At 41.3% G+C, this 18,860-nt stretch overlaps 1 protein-coding gene across 16 annotated transcripts in view; it reads left to right on the top strand.

Moving 5' to 3' along the window:
- The window catches only part of TGFBR3 (transforming growth factor beta receptor 3), a 209,315-nt gene that overhangs the window by 96,113 nt on the left and 94,342 nt on the right, over window positions 1-18,860 (top strand). For 2 of the 16 annotated variants that reach the window (XM_086391104.1, XM_086391102.1), the window contains exons 1-2: window positions 12,403-12,624; window positions 12,855-13,078. The exons of 6 other annotated variants lie outside the window; for them this stretch is intronic. In XM_086391104.1, coding sequence (XP_086247230.1) covers window positions 13,016-13,078 — 63 coding nt within the window. In that variant the 5' untranslated portion in view covers window positions 12,403-12,624; window positions 12,855-13,015. Of the gene's footprint in view, window positions 1-12,344; window positions 12,625-12,833; window positions 13,079-18,860 lie in introns of those variants that run through there. 8 more of the 16 variants (XM_086391110.1, XM_086391107.1, XM_086391103.1 and 5 more) reach the window with 7 other exon arrangements.

Raw genomic sequence — 18,860 nt, 5'->3', positions numbered from 1 at the left:
CCTCATTCCCCATGCTCCCACCCACTAATCTACTTTATAGATTTGAAATTCTGGGCATTTTTCAAATAAATCGAATCACATAATATGGGTGACATTTATGACTAGCTTTCTCACTTAATGTAATGCATTTGAGGTTCATCCATGCTGTGCATGTATTGGTTATTTCATTCCTTTTAATTTCTGAACAGCATTCTGTTACATGGCTATACCACACCTTATCCATTCATCAATTGGATGCCTATTTTTGTAAATAAAGTTTTTTTTGGGGGGGGGATAAATAAAGTTTTATTGGCACGTAGCCATGCCCATTTGTTTACTTGTTGTCTGTGGCCTCTTCCTTGCCACAGTGGAAGACTTGAGTTAGGGTAACAAGAATAACAAAGCCCCAAATGTCTACAGTCTGGTCATTTTCAGATAAAGCTTGCCAACCCCTGGAATAGAGGATGCGGTAATGATGGGAGCAGCGGTGGGGGTGGGCTGGGTCCTGGAAGTGGAAGATGAAACTGGAAAAGCCACACAAGTAAGGATTTGGACTTAATCCTATGGATCAGTGTACATGGTATGCGGAGCCCCTGTATCTGAATCCCTTGGAAATATTTAAGTGCATGTTCCTGAGCCTCACCCCTGACCTTTCTGCTGAATCCATTGCCTTATAGCTTTTTCTTAATTCCACCTGAACTGCTTTCTTAACCCTTCAAACATAACATGGGTCATGTTTGAAGACCATGTGCTGAGTCTTAACTCATCAGCAAGTCTTTTCCTGGTTCCTTTATCCTCCTCCAACTCCCTCTTTTCTAAAGTAGCTCTGACTCCCTCACCCCCCACAATCTGCACCTCCCCAGAGTATGGAATTATATGTTTTCTTGTATTATTTGCTGCTGAATCATGTGTGTTAATCTTGTGTAGTCTGGGGAGTGGACTTCTTAAGGGCAGGAACCAAACTGGACTCTTTTGCATGGATTGTTTTTTTTAAACTTTTTATTTTGTATTGGGGTATAGCTGATTAACAATGTTGTGATAGTTTCAGGTGGACAACAAAGGGACTCAGCCATGCATATATATGTATCCATTCTCCCCCAAACTCCCCTCCCATCCACGCCTTGCAGGGACTCTGGGTTTTTGCATGGTGCTGAGGATATTATTTAAAATATCATCATAAGTCTGCTTAAATTCTTCCCTTTTCCCACTGTGTACTTTGATTTGATTTCATTATATCAGTGGACTTGGTGTTTTGTTCCCAGTCCTTAACTGCTACAGCAGAGCAGGTATCCTCTGCTTTGTATTACTGCATTGATTTATTTTTCCTAATTAAATCTTGTGCATACATGCTGGATGCTCAGTTGTGTCTGATTCTTTGCAATCTCATGGACTGTAGCCTGCCAGGCCTGTCTGTCCATGGGATTTTCCAGGCAAGAATACCGGAGCGGATTGCCATTTCCTTCTCCATGGGATCTTGTCGACCCAGGGATCGAACACACATCTCTTGTGATTCCTGCATTGGCAGGCAGATTCTTTACCACTGCGCCACCTGGACTACTGCAATTTACTATATATTCTCCAGGTCTCTGTTTTAGACTTTTCCAGCTGGTTTCTGAGGTTTTTTTTTTTTTTTTCTTTAGTCTTATAGATTTTAGTCCTCTATTAGTACACCAGCTAGTCTTTTCCCTCAGCTGGGTAAAAGCTATAAATGGTTTTCAACTCCATGCTGCTCCCTTGGGTAGTTTATTTGATCTGAGTCGGGTTTGAAGTTGGGCCATTGAGAACGATCTGTCCTGATGCAGGGGGATGATTCCCAGCCAATTCTTCATGTTGCTGGAATTAATTAACCTTGATTCCTCCAATCAAAAGAAGGCATTTTTACTTTACCCTATATCATTAAATACTTAGTAACTTGATTTTTTTTATTTTGTTTTTTTTTTTTGCTCAGTGAGCACTTAAAATATCCCTGCCTGTATAGTAATTTGTTCCCTGTTTAATGTGGCTTTTTCCTTTGTTTACTCTGGACTCAAGTCTTTGTAGCTTGTTTTCTAAGTCAGCTCAAAAGTTGCTGGTCATTGGATTTGGCAGCCTTTTCCAGCTTTACCCACCAGAGCCCTACAGGAAGTTGTGTGTCGGCCAGAAGAGTCTGTTTATTTAGAGCATGGTGTCCAGCAGAAGCAATCCATTTATGAGGGTCTGGTCTTAAAGACACAGGAATCTGAATCTGTTTGAAAAACCTGCTGCTTTGGCTTCCACTGCACTTCTGTGCTCTGTGCTTTCCTTTCCAGGCTGCTTGGATACCTCGGCTAGACGGGTGGTTAATTGAAATAGTTCTTTGCCTGAAACTCCTTGGCCTTGTCTGACATGCTAAAACATCAATGTCCAGATACTTGATAGCCTTTTAAACTCACAGGGAAAAGATTAATTTTAAAAATTGTCTTTTATGAGTTTAGCATTATTTTCTAGTATCCTGATGGCATTTTGCTCCGAATGCACTCCTGATTTAGGATGCTGAAACTAAGGTAAAATGGCTGTACTTTTTAACTCTTTGGTATGGTTCTTTGCCTGCAATCATCTGGCATTATCTGGGTTCTAGTCCAAGACACCCTACAATAAGTGCTTGGTATTTATGGCATTTTCTACCTGAACTACAGAGTCCTTTGACTGCATCTAGAATTTTTACATCCTTTGGTAAAAGAGAGGTAAATTTTAGCTAAGATTTGGCTTCTTTTGAAGATATGAAGACTAAATTAGATGTCACTGGGTTTAATATAAGCCAAGGAGAGCCAGCTGTAGGATCCAGGATGGGTTTAGGCAGGCGGACGGGTTTACTTGCTCTGCAGTGTGTGGGATCTTAGTTCCCTGACTAGGGTTTGAATCCACACTCCCTCCATTGCAAGGAGGATTCTTTAAGCTCTGGATCTCCAGGAAAGTCCCTCATCTGATTCTTTTTGGTTTGCTATAGCAGGTTGGTGATTTGGCTGTAGGTTTCATGTGCCTAGCACCCATGCACTGATTTAAAGGGAAGCTGCCTTCATATTTTAAGAGGTGAGCCCCCCACAAGGCCTCACTCCTAGGGACATGGGTGCATATGCAGGTGCCTTGGGAGAGAGGACTAAAGAGATGTGGCAGGTGCTGAGAGGGCTGAGAATAGAGAGGCAGAGGAAAGTGAGGCACTACATTTTCCACCTCTAGTCATGCTCCCGTTGCCTTTTCTGGTCGTCTGCAGCTGGATTTTTTTGTGAGGTGGGAATTATATGAGATTCCTACCTCAGGATAGCTCCTAAAGAATACTGACTTTTCTTAGTTTTCAGTAAATTTAAAACTTAATGAAGTTAAAAAAAAATACACATTTCTTGCCTATTCCTCTCCACCTCAAGGGGATAGATATGAAGGCAAGGCTTTCCTTGGGAGAGAGTAGTTTCTGAAGATAAAGGAGAAGGCTGAAGTCCAGTGAAGCCCAAGGTCCACGTGGACATGGACATGTGTGCTTTGCTGTGAGACATATGTCTCCTTTGCTTGCCATGCTGAGTCTCAAATTTGGGGGTCTTCCAAAATCCAAGGCGACTGAAGAACTTAATTTCCAGTGGAGTCATGTGTGGGCATTTTGCCGCCACCATCTGTCCCAGAGGAATTTTGGGGGCCAATTACCCTGCCTTGATCTCTGAACACCCCCCAGACTGTCATCTGGTGCAGCTGGCCAGAGGGTTCTGCCTGTTCCCTAGTGTGAGCTCTCTCTGCCAAGCTGAGAGGCCGTTAGAGGGTTTTCTGCTAGCCTTTTGTTGCTTTTGCTGTGTTCTTAATGCGTGTATTTCCTGCTTTCATAGGGAATGAAGATTACACTCTTTTCCCCCTTATCATCACTGGTTGTTAAGATAGTAAGAATCTAAATGAAATGGTAATATCACCATTGAAAATAAGTATTCCTCTGAAAAGATTTCTTTTTGTTCAGTTTTAATGCTGTTAATATCTAATTCCCAGTGTTTTCGTTGGAAGCTGTTCAAATTTCCCAAATCATAAAATCTTTCAAAGCCTACTCCAAGTTACTTTTTCTTGATTCAGTTCTCCTCTTTTTTCATTGAAAAAAAAAAAAAAAGCTTAGTTCCAAGGAGGGAAATGACCTGTGTTTATTAGAGACCAGAGTGATATGGACCCCTGATTTGCTGTGAGGTTTTTTTTTAACATTTTTGGAGTAGTGTACAGAGGTAATTTTTAGTTCTCTTTTTGCCATGTGTTCTTACACACATTTCCTAAACACTTTCCCTGGCTTGGTACTATTACTGTGTATATGTCCTACATGTGTTTCCTATTTTTTATGACTCATACTTACGGTACTCATAAAGATTTATCCTTTATCTTGGCTCTGAGTAATGAGCCCACTTGCACATTTCCAGCAGAGATGTGGGTTGGGACTTCTGTGTCTAATCCTGGAGGACAGGCCTCTTGAAGGCATAGTGCAGGAAGCATGACATACTCATCTAAGGTTCTACTTACTTCTCCTCCCTGAGGAAGCAGTCAAGTTAGTTTCTGTGCGTTTATTAATTTGTGTTTTCCAGGTTTTGCTTTTCCTTGCCCCTTTTAGTCATTTTACAGCTTATGAGTGAGACCACCAGAGGGTGACTGGATGGAACAAATGTGCAGCTCCTTTTCCCTGCTGGCAACTATGTTAAAGAATCTGGTGGAGGAAGGAATGGAAATAATTAAACTGAAATGATATCTGTATTACATGTGGCAGCAAACATCCAGGGGGTCTTCTTGGGTTCAAACAAACATTCAGACCCAAGAAATTATCACAGGCCACAGGTGGCTTCAATCTGCTAAAGGATACAGGGAAGAGGCTGCAGCATAGAGCAGGGCAGCATGGCCTTCCTCTTCATTTGGATGCCTGGGGCTTTGGATGCATGAGTTCATACAGCCATCTGGAGCTCTCCAGTTGCTGGCTCCAATGCTAGATCTACATGGGTGTGTATGTGTGTGTGTGTGTGTGTGTGTGTGTTGCTCTGGTTTGGAAGCCTCATACCTCCCAGGAACTAATAGGCAACTATGCTCTATAGGAATAGTTTCCATGATGCCCATGAAAAACATACCTGGTTTGCTAGGGTCTCTGTTCTCAGGGAAGAAGCCTCCAAATATCTCTTCTCATCAGAGATTTAAAATTTTTCCAATCTCCATACAATTTATCAATCCCAGGGATAATTTTTATTATAAGCAAGTTACCTTTTATTATAGTTGACATACTGTTTTAGAGTACCAGGATTATAGAGATAAGAGAATTAGCAGAAGATCCAATTCTCATGTGAAAAAGGAATAAACTTTGCCAACTCTTTGTCCACACCTGTTGATTTTTATTATTTTTCTTATACATATTCCTGATTATTGTAGGTTAAATAATGGCTCCCATAGATATGCCCATATCCTAATCCCCCAAACCTGTGAATGTTACTATATTAATATTGTATGGAAAAAGTCTTTACAAATATGATTAACTGAAGAATTTTAAGGTGAGAACATTCTCCTGAATCATCTGGGTGGCCTCTGAATGCAATCACATGTGTCCTTATAAGACAGAGATATGATGTAGACAGAGGAGGAGAAGGTGATGTATTCATGGAGGCAGAGGTTGGAGTGATGGGACCACAAGCCAAGGAATATCAACAGCTGTGAGAAGCTAGAAGAGGCAAGCAATGGTTTCTCCCCTAGAGCTTCGGGAGACTCTGGTGTATCTGCTGACACTTTGAGAATGATAAGAGAATACATTTTTTGTTGTTTTAAGCCATCAAGTTTTTAGTTACAGCAGCCACAGGAAGCTAATACACTCCCTGCTGCTGCTGCTGCTAAGTCATTTCAGTTGTGTCCGACTCTGTGTCACCCCATAGATGGCAGCCCACCAGGCTCCTGCGTCCATGGGATTCTCCAGGCAAGAGTACTGGAGTGGGTTGCCATTGCCTTTTCCAATGCATGAAAGTGAAAAGTCAAAGCGAAGTCGCTCAGTCGTGTCCGACTCTTAGCGACCCCATGGACTGCAGCCTACCAGGCTCCTCCATCCCGTGGGATTCTCCAGGCAATACACTCCCTGCTGCTGCTGCTGCTGCTGCTAAGTCGCTTCAGTCGTGTCCGACTCTGTGCGACCCCATAGACAGCAGCCCACAAGGCTCCCCCGTCCCTGGGATTCTCCAGGCAAGAACACTGGAGTGGGTTGCCATTTCCTTTTCCAATGCATGAAAGTGAAAAGTGAAAGTGAAGTCGCTCAGTTGTGTCTGACTCCTAATGACCCCATGGACTGCAGCCCACCAGGTTCCTCTGTCCATGGGATTTTCCAGGAAAGACTACTGGAGTGGGGTGCCATTGCCTTCTCCAATACACTCCCTATCTCACCTTAATTTGGGAGGTTATCTTCAGTTCTATGCAACCCTCCTATCCCCATTTTGTTCACTGCTTGTGTTCTCCATCTCCATAAGGGGCACTACTACCTAGTTACCAAGGCCAAAATCCTTGTTATTATCCACTGACTTTCTATGTTTATCAGATGTCACATGCAATCCTATTCATTCTACCATAAAAATATACTTTGAGTCTGCACACCTTTGACCCCCCCCCAACTTCTCTCACCCCTCTGCCCCCACCACCACATTTGGTTCGAACCCCCTGAGGCTCAGTGGACCCCTAACCCAAGTCCCAAGTGCCTGTGTTAGAATCCTGATTCCATTGTTTATGAACTGACTTTGGGCAAGTTATCTAACTTCTCCATGCCTCATTTTCTTCTTATGGGGATAATAATAGTATCTACTTTATAAGTTGGCCTTCCCAGATGGCCCTAGTGGTAAAGTACTGCTTACCAATGCAAGAGATTTAAGAGATATGGGTCCAGTCCCTGGGTTGGGAAGATCCCCTGGAGAAGGGAATGGCAACCCACTCCAGTATTCTTGTCTGGAGAATCCCATGGACAGAGGAGCTTGGTGGGTTGTAGTCCATAGGGTCACACAGAATGGGACAGGACTGAAGTGACTTAGCATGCACATACTTTATAAGTTGCTCTGACAGTTAGTTAAAATGTGACAAGTGCTTAGAATATTACTTGGAATATAATAAGCACTTAGAAAATGTTAGCTACTGTCATTATTAGCTAATACATAGCAGCTTGAATGATCTTTTAAAAACTTAAGTCCAGTCACAAAATTCACCAGCTCAGCTTGCCACAGTGGCTTCCCATTATATTTAGAGTAAAATCCCCAATCCCCAGCATAACTCTCATGCTCTCCCCTCTGCTCTCACCATTTTCACAATACTGTAGTTGTTGATCCAGATGTCTTTTAAAAGTGCAGAGCATGTTCCTTCCTCTTATCCTTTGCTTGGAGCACTTCTTCTGTTTACTCACTGGACTTGTTCCTTTCTTTCCTCCAGTCTCTGCCCAGCCATGACCTCTACAGAGAGATCTTCATCAGTTCAGTTCACTTCAGTCGCTCAGTCATGTCTAGCTCTGCAACCCCATGGACTGCAGCATGCCAGGCTTCCCTGTCCATCACCAACTCCCGGAGCTTACTCAAACTCATGTCCATTAAGTCGGTGATGCCATCCAACCATCTCATCCTCTGTCATCCCCTTCTCCTCCTGCGTTCAGTCACTCCCAGCATCAGGGTCTTTTCCAATGAATCAGCTCTTTCATCTGGTGGCCAAAGTATTAGAGTTTCAGCTTTAGCATCAGTCCTTCCAATGAATATTCAGGACTGATTTCCTTTAGGATGGACTGGTTGGATCTCCTTGCAGTCCAAGGGACTCTCAAGAGTCTTCTTCCAACACCACAGTTCAAAAGCATCAATACTTGTGCACTCACCTTTCTTTATAGTCCAACTCTCACATCCATACATGACTGTTGGAAAAACCAAAGCTTTGACTAGACAGACCTTTGTTGGCAAAGTAATATCTCTGCTTTTTAATATGCTATCTAGGTTGGTCATAACTTTTTTTCCAAGGAGCAAGCATCTTTTAATGTCATGGCTGCAATCACCATCTGCAGTGATTTTGGAGCCCCCCAAAATAAAGTCTGTCACTGTTTCCATTGTTTCCCCATCTATTTGCCATGAAGTGATGGGACCAGATGCCATGATCTTAGTTTTCTGAATGTTGAGTTTTAAGCCAACTTTTTCACTCAGCTCTTTCACTTTCGTTAAGAGGCGCTTTAGTTCTTCTTCACTTTCTCCCATAAGGGTGGTGTCTTGCATATCTGAGGTTATTGATATTTCTCCCAGCAGTCTTGATTCCAGCTTGTGCTTCATCCAGTCCAGCATTTCACATGATGTACTCAGCATATGAGTTAAATAAACAGGGTGACAATATATAGCCTTGATGTATTCTTTTCCTGATTTGGAACCAGTCTGTTGTTCCATGTCCAGTTCTAATTGTTACTTCTTGACCTACATACAGATTTCTCAGGAGGCAACTCAGGTGATCTGGTATGCCCGTATCTTGAAGAATTTTCCACAAGTTTTTGTGATCTAACAGTCAAAAGCTTTGGCATAATCAATAAAGCAGAAATAGATGTTTTTCTGGAACTCTCTTGCTTTTTGATGATCCAGTGGATGTTGGCAATTTGATCTCTGGTTCCTTTGCCTTTTCTAAATCCAGCTTGAACATCTGGAAGTTCTTGGTTCAGGTACTTTTGAAGCCTGGCTTGGAGAATTTTGAGCATTACTTTGCTAGCGTGTGAGATGAGTGCAATTGTGTGGTAGTCTGAGCATTCTTTGGCGTTGCCTTTCTTTGGGATTGGAATGAAAACTGACCTTTTCCAGTCCTGTGGCCACTGCTGAGTTTTCCAAATTTGCTGGCATATTGAGTGCAGCACTTTCACAGCATCATCTTTCAGGATTTGAAATAGCTCAACTGGAATTCCATCACCTCCACTAGCTTTGTTCATAGTGATACTTCCTAATAGGACCCACTTGACTTTGAATTCCAGGGTGTCTGGTTCTAGGTGAATGATCACACCATCATGATTATCTGGGTCATGAAGATCTTTTTTGTATAGTTCTGTGTATTCTTGCCATCCCATCTTCTGCTTCTGTTAGGCCCATACCATTTCTGTGCTTTATTGTGCCCATCTTTGCATGAAATGTTCCGTTGGTATCTCTAATTTTCTTGAAGATATCTCTAGTCTTTCCCATTCTATGTTTTCCTCTATTTCTTTGCACTGATCACTGAGGAGGGCTTTCTTATCACTCCTTGCTAGTCTTTGGAACTCTACATTCAGATGGGTATATCTTTCCTTTTCTCCTTTGCCTTTCACTTCTGTTTGTTTTACAGCTATTTTGTAAGGCCTCCTCAGACAACCATTTTGCCTTTTTGCACTTCTTTTTCTTAGGGATGGTCTTGATCCCTGTCTCCTGTACAATGTCACAAACCTCCATCCATAGTTCATCAGGCACTCTGTCTATCAGATCTAGTCCCTTAAATCTATTTCTCACTTCCACTGTATAATCATTAGGGATTTGGTTTAGGTCATAGCTGAATGGTCTAGTGGTTTTCCTTACTTTCTTCAATTTAAGTCTGAATTTGGGAATAAGGAGTCCATGATCTGAGTCACAGTCAGCTCCTGGTCTTGTTTTTGCTGACTGTATAGAGCTTCTTCATCTTTGGCTGCAAAGAACATAATCAGTCTGATTTTGGTATTGATCATCTGGTGATGTCCATGTGTAGAGTCTTCTCTTATGTTGTTGGAAGAAGGTGTTTGCTATGACCAGTGCGTTCTCTTGGCAAAACTCTACTAGCCTTTGCCCTGCTTCATTTTGTACTCCAAGGCCAAATTTGCTTGTTACTCCAGGTATTTCTTAACTTCCTACTTTTGCATTCCAGTCCCCTGTAATGAAAAGGACATCTTTTTTGGGTGTTAGTTCTAGATGGTCTTGTAGGTATTCTTAGAACCGTTCAACTTCAATTTCTTTAGCATTACTGGTTGGGGCATAGACTTGGATTACCGTTATATTGAATGATTTGCCTTGGAAATGAACAGAGATCATTCTGTTGTTTCTGAGATTGCATCCAAGTACTGCATTTCAGACTCTTGTTGCGTATGATGTCTACTCCATTTCTTCTAGGGGATTCTTGCCCACAGTAGTAGGTATAATGGTCATCTGAGTTAAATTCACCCATTCCAGTACATTTTAGCTCGATTTCTATAATGTCGATGTTTACTCTTGCCATTTCCTGTTTGACCACTTCCAATTTGCCTTGATTCATGGACATAACATTCCAGGTTCCTATGCAGTATTGCTCTTTACAGCATCGGACTTTACTTGCATCACCAGTCACATCCACTGGATCTTCATAGACCACCCCATTTAAAATATCCATACCCCTTACCCCTACTATCTCCAAACCCGTTTTTACTTTTTAAAAATAACTCATATCACCACCTATTTATATTTAAACATGTTTATTGTCTGTCACCACCCTTATGGCAGAAAGTGAAGAAGAATTAAAGAGCCTCTTGATGAAAGTGAAAGAGGAGAGTCAAAAAGTTGGCTTAAAGCTCAATATTCAGAAAACTAAGATCATGGCATCCAGTCCCATCACTTCATGGCAAATAGATGGGGAAACAGTGGAAACAGTGGCTGACTTTATTTTTTTGGGCTCCAAAATCACTGCAGATGGTGATTGCAGCCATGAAATTAAAAGACACTTACTCCTTGGAAGGCAAGTTATGACCAACCTAGACAGCATATTAAAAAGCAGAGACATTTGTCAACAAAGGTCTGTCTAGTCAAGGCTATGGTTTTTCCAGTAGTCATTTATAGATGTGAGAGTAGGACTATAAAGAAAGCTGAGTGCTGAAGAATTGATGCTTTTGAATAGTGCTGTTGGAGAAGATTCTTCAGAGTCCCTTGGACTACAAGGAGATCCAACCAGTCCATCCTAAAGGAGATTGGTCCTGGGTGTTCATTGAAAGGACTGATGTTGAAGCTGAAACTCCAATACTTTGGCCACCTGATGCGAAGAGCTGTCTCATTTGAAAAGACCCTGATGCTGGGAAAGATTGAGGGCAGGAGGAGAAGGGGATGACAGAGGATGAGATGGTTGCATGGCATCACCGACTCAATGTATATGGGTTTGGGTGAACTCTGGGAGTTGGTAAGGGACAGGGAGTTCTAGCGTGCTGTGGTTCACGGGGTTGCAAAGAGTTGCACACGACTGAGCGACTGAACTTACTAACTTCCATTAGAATATCCATGAGGTGTTTTACTTTTTGCACTATCTTCAGTAATTAGAATATATCTAGCACATAGTAAGCATTCAATAAATATACGTGAGATAAATGCTTGAATGAACAAGTGCATATGATGATTGTAACCGCTTAGCTTTATTAAATGGACTGAGTTAGAAATTTTTTATGTTTTCTCTAAAGTCTGGTTATTGGTATATATGGTTCAATCATAAAGTAATTTGTGTGTGTGTGTGTGTGTGTGTGTGTGTGTTTGGGGGGCTGCACCACAGCTTGTGGAATCTTAGTTCCCAGACTAGGGATTGAACTCAGGCCACCACAGTGAAAGCACCAAGTCATAACCACTGGACTGTCAGGAAACTCCTTCAAGTGATGTTTCTTAATCCAGGTTTCAAGGTGTAAAAAATAGATCACTGGATTGTGCATCTTAATGATCATTTCTTCATTTATCAAGCTTTTATTTAAACTTGAGCAAATCTGTAAGCCCATGGGAATCAGTTTCTTCATTTGTCAATATGAAGAGGTTGGGAAGATTGAGATATAATATTTTCTTCCAGTGTTTTTTTTTGAGTGTACATTGAGAGTTAAGTGCTTTTTTTTGTTTTGTTTTTTAAAATACCTTAGTCCAGGCCTCCAAATTAAAAGAAAAAAAGCTTAATTTGCATTTAGTGAAAAATACCAATTGAAAAGTAAAACAGAAAGTGGGTTTCTGGAATTGTTAAAACTAGAAAATATCCTTAAAGAAACCCTCAGTGTGCAGTGGGTTAGGAACCAACTAATAACTGAAATGTAAACGAATAATATTTGATGTCTTCTTATGTGTGTGTGTTTTAAACCTGGATTAAGAAGGATTTCCAGATCCGGGAGGCAAATCTGGCCTCCAAATGCTTGGGATAATGCTTTTCAGTTTCACTGCTTAGGTCTTACTGCCTCGCACTGTAGAAATTTCTTGGTTTTCCTAACAGTTCACTGTTTCATCAGGACAGAGTACACACAAAGCATCTTTCTGCCTCCCTCTTTATTTATTGAAAAACAGAAGATTAGAGGAACTAATCATTTCAGTTTACTCAAGCGAAGGCCCCTCCCTCCCCACGTAATTAGAACCAGCAACCGGACAGCCTCGGCTGCAAGTCTTCTGGACTGTGCCCCCAGCGCAGAGCATTGTGGGAGTGACGAAGGCAGCAGTCCGCGCACCGCTGCGCAGACCCTGTGAAAGAACAACACCTGTGAACTGAAGGGACAGAGACGTCGAAACTATTGCCCCAAACACCCATGATCGAAACATAACCAGATAGATTTAATCAACTGCAGCTGGGCCGAGGTAAACACAGAAGTGCTAAGGAATCAGGCGTGTTGGAAGGGACTGGGCCGGGGGAGGCGCCTTGCCGAAGTAATTGGAGCCAGGTGTGCTAGCCTGGCAATGCTACTTGGAGGTGAGAATTTGGAGAGGTCTGAAATAGGGATGTGGTTTGGCTGAGGGCTGGAGGCAAAATTTTCCAAGACTGGGGGCGGAGGCTGGTAAATAAAACACAGCCGAATTGAGGAGTATGAAATACGTTAGGACAGCAAGTACCCTGGCAACTGTGAGAGCTTGCGTCTGATGGCGCTGCCTGTTGGTGTTTACCATGGGAGAATGAGTGCTCATCTATCTGTCTTGATGCAGGTCTTCAGAGCCAGATGGATTGAGGCTATCTTAAACGCAGGAAGGGGCAATTTAGGTAGACCTCTAAAGATAAATGTTTGTCCCCAAACTTCGCAGCCACAGATTGGGAGAAACCGTGGCTTTACTTCATCCAGTGACTTCAGCTGCCTTGGAAGAAGTTCATGGCTTTAGCACTTCCTGTATTCCTGTTTCTCTGGAAAGCATACTCCAGGATGGAAAGGCAGGTGATGGAGTTTCAGAAATTTCCCATGGTTCAGAAATTTGGGGTCTCCTTAGAGCAGATGTGGTGTTGGGGTCAGGCATGGAATGAATATGGCATTCTCAGGACTGTTTTTTGTTGGATTCTGAGCAAAATTCCCCCAAATTGCAATGAAGTTTGGAGAGCAAGACTTGAGCCTACCCCCTCGACCCTTTTCTGAACAGGAGTAACTGGTGAAGATGACCAATCACATGTGCTGCTTGTGCTGTATCTTTCCCACCTGGTTTCTGATGAGACCCGAGTCCCAGAAGTTGAGGGGAAAGCTGGAAAATAGTAGAAAAGCCACTAATTATTTATTGGAAAGCCTGGAAAATTCCATGGACAGAGGAGCCTGGCAGGCTACAGTCCATGAGGTTGCAAAGAGTCAGACACGACTGAGTGACTTTCACATCATCAAGGATTGTGTTTGCAGCTGTAATCAGTTTGTCATCCTGCTTCAAAATCCAGGGACCTATTGGCAGGAGGTAATGGTACCACATTGATTGGAGCCACAGTTAAACAAGCAGGTAAACTGCTTTCTCGGAGGATGAAGAAAGGCAGCATTCTGGTCAGCCTCATCAATGCCCCTGCAAGGGGCATAAACACTAGTTTACAGACATCGAAACTGAGGCTGAGAGAGGTTAAATATTCTCCCCCAAATCATGGACTAGGAAGTGATTGGTAGAGCCCAAGCTTGAATCTGCAGCATACATCTCCTGTAGATGGGGTTGATGTACAGTTGAGTGGGTGTGGGCAAGGTGGACTTTCCCAAGGTTTTGACACTTGTTTGATCATTACATCACTATTTATATGCACCTGTTACTAGGCAGTCTTTGACACCGCTTGAAACTACCAAAGGTAGCAAAGATAGCTGCTGCGTCGCTTCAGTCGTGTCCAACTCTGTGCGACCCCATAGAGGGCAGCCAACCAGGCTTCCCGTCCCTGGGATTCTCCAGGCAAGAACAGTGGAGTGGGTTGCCATTTCCTTCTCCAATGCATGAAAGTGAAAAGTGAAAGTGAAGTCACTCAGTTGTGTCCGACTCTTAGCGACCCCATGGACTGCAGCCTACCAGGCTCCTCCGTCCATGGAATTTTCTAGGCAAAAGTACTGGAGTGGGGTGCCATTGCCATCTCCGAGCAAAGATAGAGTGGATGGCAAATTCTCCCTCTCTTCCTGCTCCCATTTAGATGATCTCACCTCCTTGCTCTGCTTAACTGTGGGCTTAAGTATGGCTCCCGATATTGTTTGTTAACTTTAATCATATTGGAGATAAGTCTTTGAGCTTCAATAAAATAGCCACCTGGTAAGAATTACATGTGACTAGGTGGAGTGTCATATATAGGTTAAGCACTTAGAAAGAGGGGCAGGTTGGGGCATCCTATTACTCCCAATAGCTCTGTTCTATACAAACAACTTTCTTTGCTGGATAATCTGTGCCAAAATATTACCAAATAGCTTGGAAACAGGTTAGAATTTTGCCCTTTAGGGGAGAAAAAAGACCATGGAGTTGAATTTGGAAGGGAATCTTGGAAAATATTTCAGTAAAACAATGTATCATTCACATGCTCAAAAATTTAGTACTGCAGGGCTCCTGCTGGCAGAATCAGGTGAACTTTGAGATATATTATGACTTGATCTTGAATTCTTGCTTATCTGAAGTAGGCTGAAAGTTGGTTATTTTTGTTTTCTTGGCCATGGCCTTTTATCAGAAATGCCTATCAGATATGGTTTAGATAGATGCCAAAAGGCTTTCTGGTAACTTTTCTATATCCACAGCTACCTTTTTTCCCTTCAATTTTACAAAAACATAAATGCAAAGATTTCCCAGCACCATGTTGTGAAGTCACCCCATATGTTGGTTCATCTTTCCTTTGTCTTTCATACATTCATTCATTTATTCGTTCTAAAAATATGTGAGTGTTCACCATGTACGGGCATTTCCCTCGGATTGGGGATGTAGTGGTGAAGAAGGCAGAGTTTCAGCCTTTGTAATGCTTGTGTTGTTTTGAACATGAGGTATTCAAGTACTTGAAGGAGTGGTCATTAGGGTGGATAGGAAAAGCTTCCTTGAGGAGGTACACTTCAACAGACATACTAATGATGAAAAGGAGTGAACCATGCATGGATCCGTGGGAAGAATATGCCAGATACAAGATCTGCTTATGTCAAGGCCCAGAGCTTGGAAGTGACTTGTGGAGGTGGATGAGAAGGCCAGCATGGCTGGAATCTAGTGAGCAAGGAGGAAAGCATAAGAGATGGGATTAGCTAGTCAAGGGTCAGATCATATGATGCTTTGCAGGGAGAGACGATGCTTCTTGGCATTGTTTATATTTCTGTGTTCTTATCCAGTGGTTAAAGAGGTTGACCCTGAACTCTAAAGATTCAGGGAGATCTTTTTCAGTATCAGAGAATTGGTTCTGTAAGGAGAGGCATGGAAAGTTCCACTAGCAGGATAAGTAAAAGCTGGATCACTGGTATGGATATTTGGGTTCTAGCCCCAATGATGCCATAACCAGCTGTGGAATTGGGGCATGCCATCACCTCTTTGGGCTTCAATTTCCTCTGCAATAAATATTTCCTCTACAAAAAATAGACTGTGTCTAAAATCTCCTGTATCACTAAAGGTCAGCAATTTTATTATGCACAAATTTCATTTTGTGTTTTATCCTCTTCTTTCAGGTTTTTATCACTGCTTACAGTAACCAAGCCCACTGGTTCTAATTTTACCCTTTTCCCTTTTCTTTTGCTTCTTGAACAGCCAGTGAAGTACTAGGGGAACAAAAAGGTGGCAGTAAAAAGGAAGAGTTGGGGGGAATGAGAGAACTTCATAACTTCACACCTTGGATCTAGAGCTGGTCATAGACACTGAATGAGTCAATTGTAGTGACTAAGACTTGTTCTCAGCCTATTGATTTATGGTTTAACCAAGAGCAACCATTGTCTTTATTAAGGGATATTATCCCATCAAAATAGTGGTTTTAGAACCTGGCAGCATAATAAAGTTATTGTTGACTCTTGTTTTTAAATCGTATTTTGATTTACTAGAAAGATAGACAATAGAAAAATCTTCCAGTCTTCCTGAAATTCAGTATAAACCACGCAACTCTCTTATTCAAAAGTATATCTAAAAGAAATTAGCAAAACCAAATAAATTAACTTGTCCTAGAACTATTATCTTGTCAACACTCTGTATTTTAAAAGACACTGTAAATCTTGATTTACCTTTAGGATTAGCCTTGAGTATTTTATGATTTATTTTGTTTCTGTCAAGCATAAAAGACTATAAGGCACACACTGACCTAGAGTTAAAAAGAAAAGAATAAGATTCTCTAAAATGCTCTCATTGGTCTGAAAAGTCCAATAAATTCATTTTGGAATATTTTCAGTTCTTAAATAAAAATCTTCTGTTTTACTCTCTGTATTCACTTTGGCAAGTTTAAACTTTTGTCACTCTTTCCTTTTAATTGAGTGCACAAATCGCTTAGCGTGACCTGGAATTTGTGAGTTGATGACTCAGTCACATCAGCCCATTCTTTTTCATTAGCCACGTCTATTCCTAGGGCTCTGTCTTGAAGACTTACTGATTCTACTGGTTGCTCAAAGAACTGTAGGCTTTGGCTTAGTCCCTTCACTTATGGGGAAATTGAATCCCAGAGAAAGATAACTAAAGCAGAACTTTTTTTCTTTAAATGAGTGATATGTCCAGAATCTTATCCCAGGAAGAAGACAAGTTTGAGAAGCAACTGTGTTTGTGGTTTATAGTGAAAGTACCTTTTCCCTGTTTCTCAGGCAAGGATAATTAACTTCTCCACAAGGGCAGGCAATAAGTCATTTTCTGTAAATCAGACAATCTTATCTTCATTCCAAAATTGCTGACCAACTGTTTACTTGCTTTCTCTTTTGAAAAGAATACGATATGAGAAATTATGACCCAAATTTGTTTCAGGTGTTTACTGGAAACTTATTGTTAGGTCTTGCGAAGATTTAGGAGTTCATCTCAGGAAGACAATGGATAGAGAATGAAGACTTGTTTTCACTTTAGGAGTAAATGGTCTGGTTCATTTCTTACAGAGTAGAGAACTAGGGGTGGGATTTAAAGATTCTTGCATAGAATATTATAAATAGGACTGCATTATCAGGCTCATGACTTATTCCTTGTAAAAATGCTTGAGGCTTGTAACTCATAGTAGTTGCCTAGTTTCTTCATTGTTTATGGTTAAAATATATCCCAAACTCCACAAGTGTTTATTGAGGGCCTATAAGCTGGGGATAAAGCAAGGGAACAAACCCCTCAGGTCTAGGATACTTGGGGTTGAGGATTAAGATTTATTTTTCTCCCATTGCAAGATACTCCTTGATAATTCCTTAATAATGATACTGGATAAGATTTGGAATGGGATCCTGTACAAAGTGGGTTTTAAAAACATTTCTATTACTGATACATATTCTGTTGGGCAAATAACTGAGGTGATTGAAGGGAGTTTAGTAAATTAATGTATTAATGTGATTAACTAAGTCACACTTGATACGCCAGAAGTTGACGTACCCACTATTTGTCAAGAGGCAAGCCATGGTCACATCTCAGTGAATTACATTACACGCTCTTCTTTCAATTGCCTTCACCGATTAGTTAAGCTTGGCTTTCACGGCTCATTGAGATCTGGCCCCAGTCTACCTTTCCAACTTTATTTTTCTATGTTCTTTTATATATTTCCTCAGCTCTATCTGAATTAAATGCCCTCCAAGCCTACCCACACTACCTTCTCTGTCTTGACATTTCTCTCAAGGTTCTCCCTGCCCTCCTGCCCTGTCCCCTTAGTTCCCTGTTCTGCTCTGTTCACTCTCAGGGCCTTCCACCAGAGCTCCGTTTCTGTTCCCCACAGACCCATTTACATCTGAGCATCTTGCTCAAACCCCAGAACTTGTGCAAGTGGACTCGTTCTTCACAATAGATCCAGGGAGCTGCACTATGCTTGGGATGCACCTGGAGAAGAGGAATGTAATGTGTGTGTACACATTCCCATTGTTCTAATCAAATTTCTAAATGTTCTGTTCAGGGTAATTTGAATTAAGATTTCTCTCTACTAATAAGTATTTTGTTTCATTAATTCATTATGTACCACCAATGTAATTGAGATTCTGATAATTTCTTCCATAAATTATTGCTCGTGGGAATTGTATATTTTTCTTACCTAACTTTTGAGGATGCTGTAGGGCTACTCAGGTACATCACTTTGAGTTCCTTAAAATAAAAATGTTCTGTGTATTAAAGCTGTAGTAAACATAGTTAATAATTAACTTTGATCATGTTAATAAAAATCAAAGACTCTTATAAGTTTATGAAGAAATTTGTCCCTAAGTTCCTATACTTTATAGTTTCTGCTTCTATGTAGTATAGATATAATATATACTATATTTTTATTCTTATATAGTTTCTTATTTGCTGTTTAAAGTATAGCATAAATTGAGGTAGTGGATCAGAGACCCTGGAACAGGTCATTGTCTTCATTAGTGTTAAATGAAGTTTAGAAAAATTTCCCTTAAATTTATCAGAATTAGTCCAGGAAAGGTCAGTATGAAATAAAGTCTATTTAAAATTTTATCAGAAAATCACCTTCTGGGACTTCCCTCATGGTCTAGTGGTTAAAATTCTGTGCTTCCAATGCATGGGGCAAGGGTTCAATCCCTGGTGAGGGAATTAAGATCCCATATGCAGTGCAGTGTGGCCAAAATAAGAAAAATCACCTTCTCTCTTTTTTTAAATCCA

Source organism: Bos grunniens, chromosome 3 (genome assembly GCF_055505025.1).
Source record: "Bos grunniens cultivar Pamir isolate PY7600 chromosome 3, Bosgru_T2T1.0, whole genome shotgun sequence".
Lineage (NCBI taxonomy): Eukaryota > Metazoa > Chordata > Mammalia > Artiodactyla > Bovidae > Bos > Bos grunniens.
The sequence above is the reverse complement of the archived record's forward strand: the minus strand, read 5'-3'. Positions and strand labels throughout refer to the sequence as shown.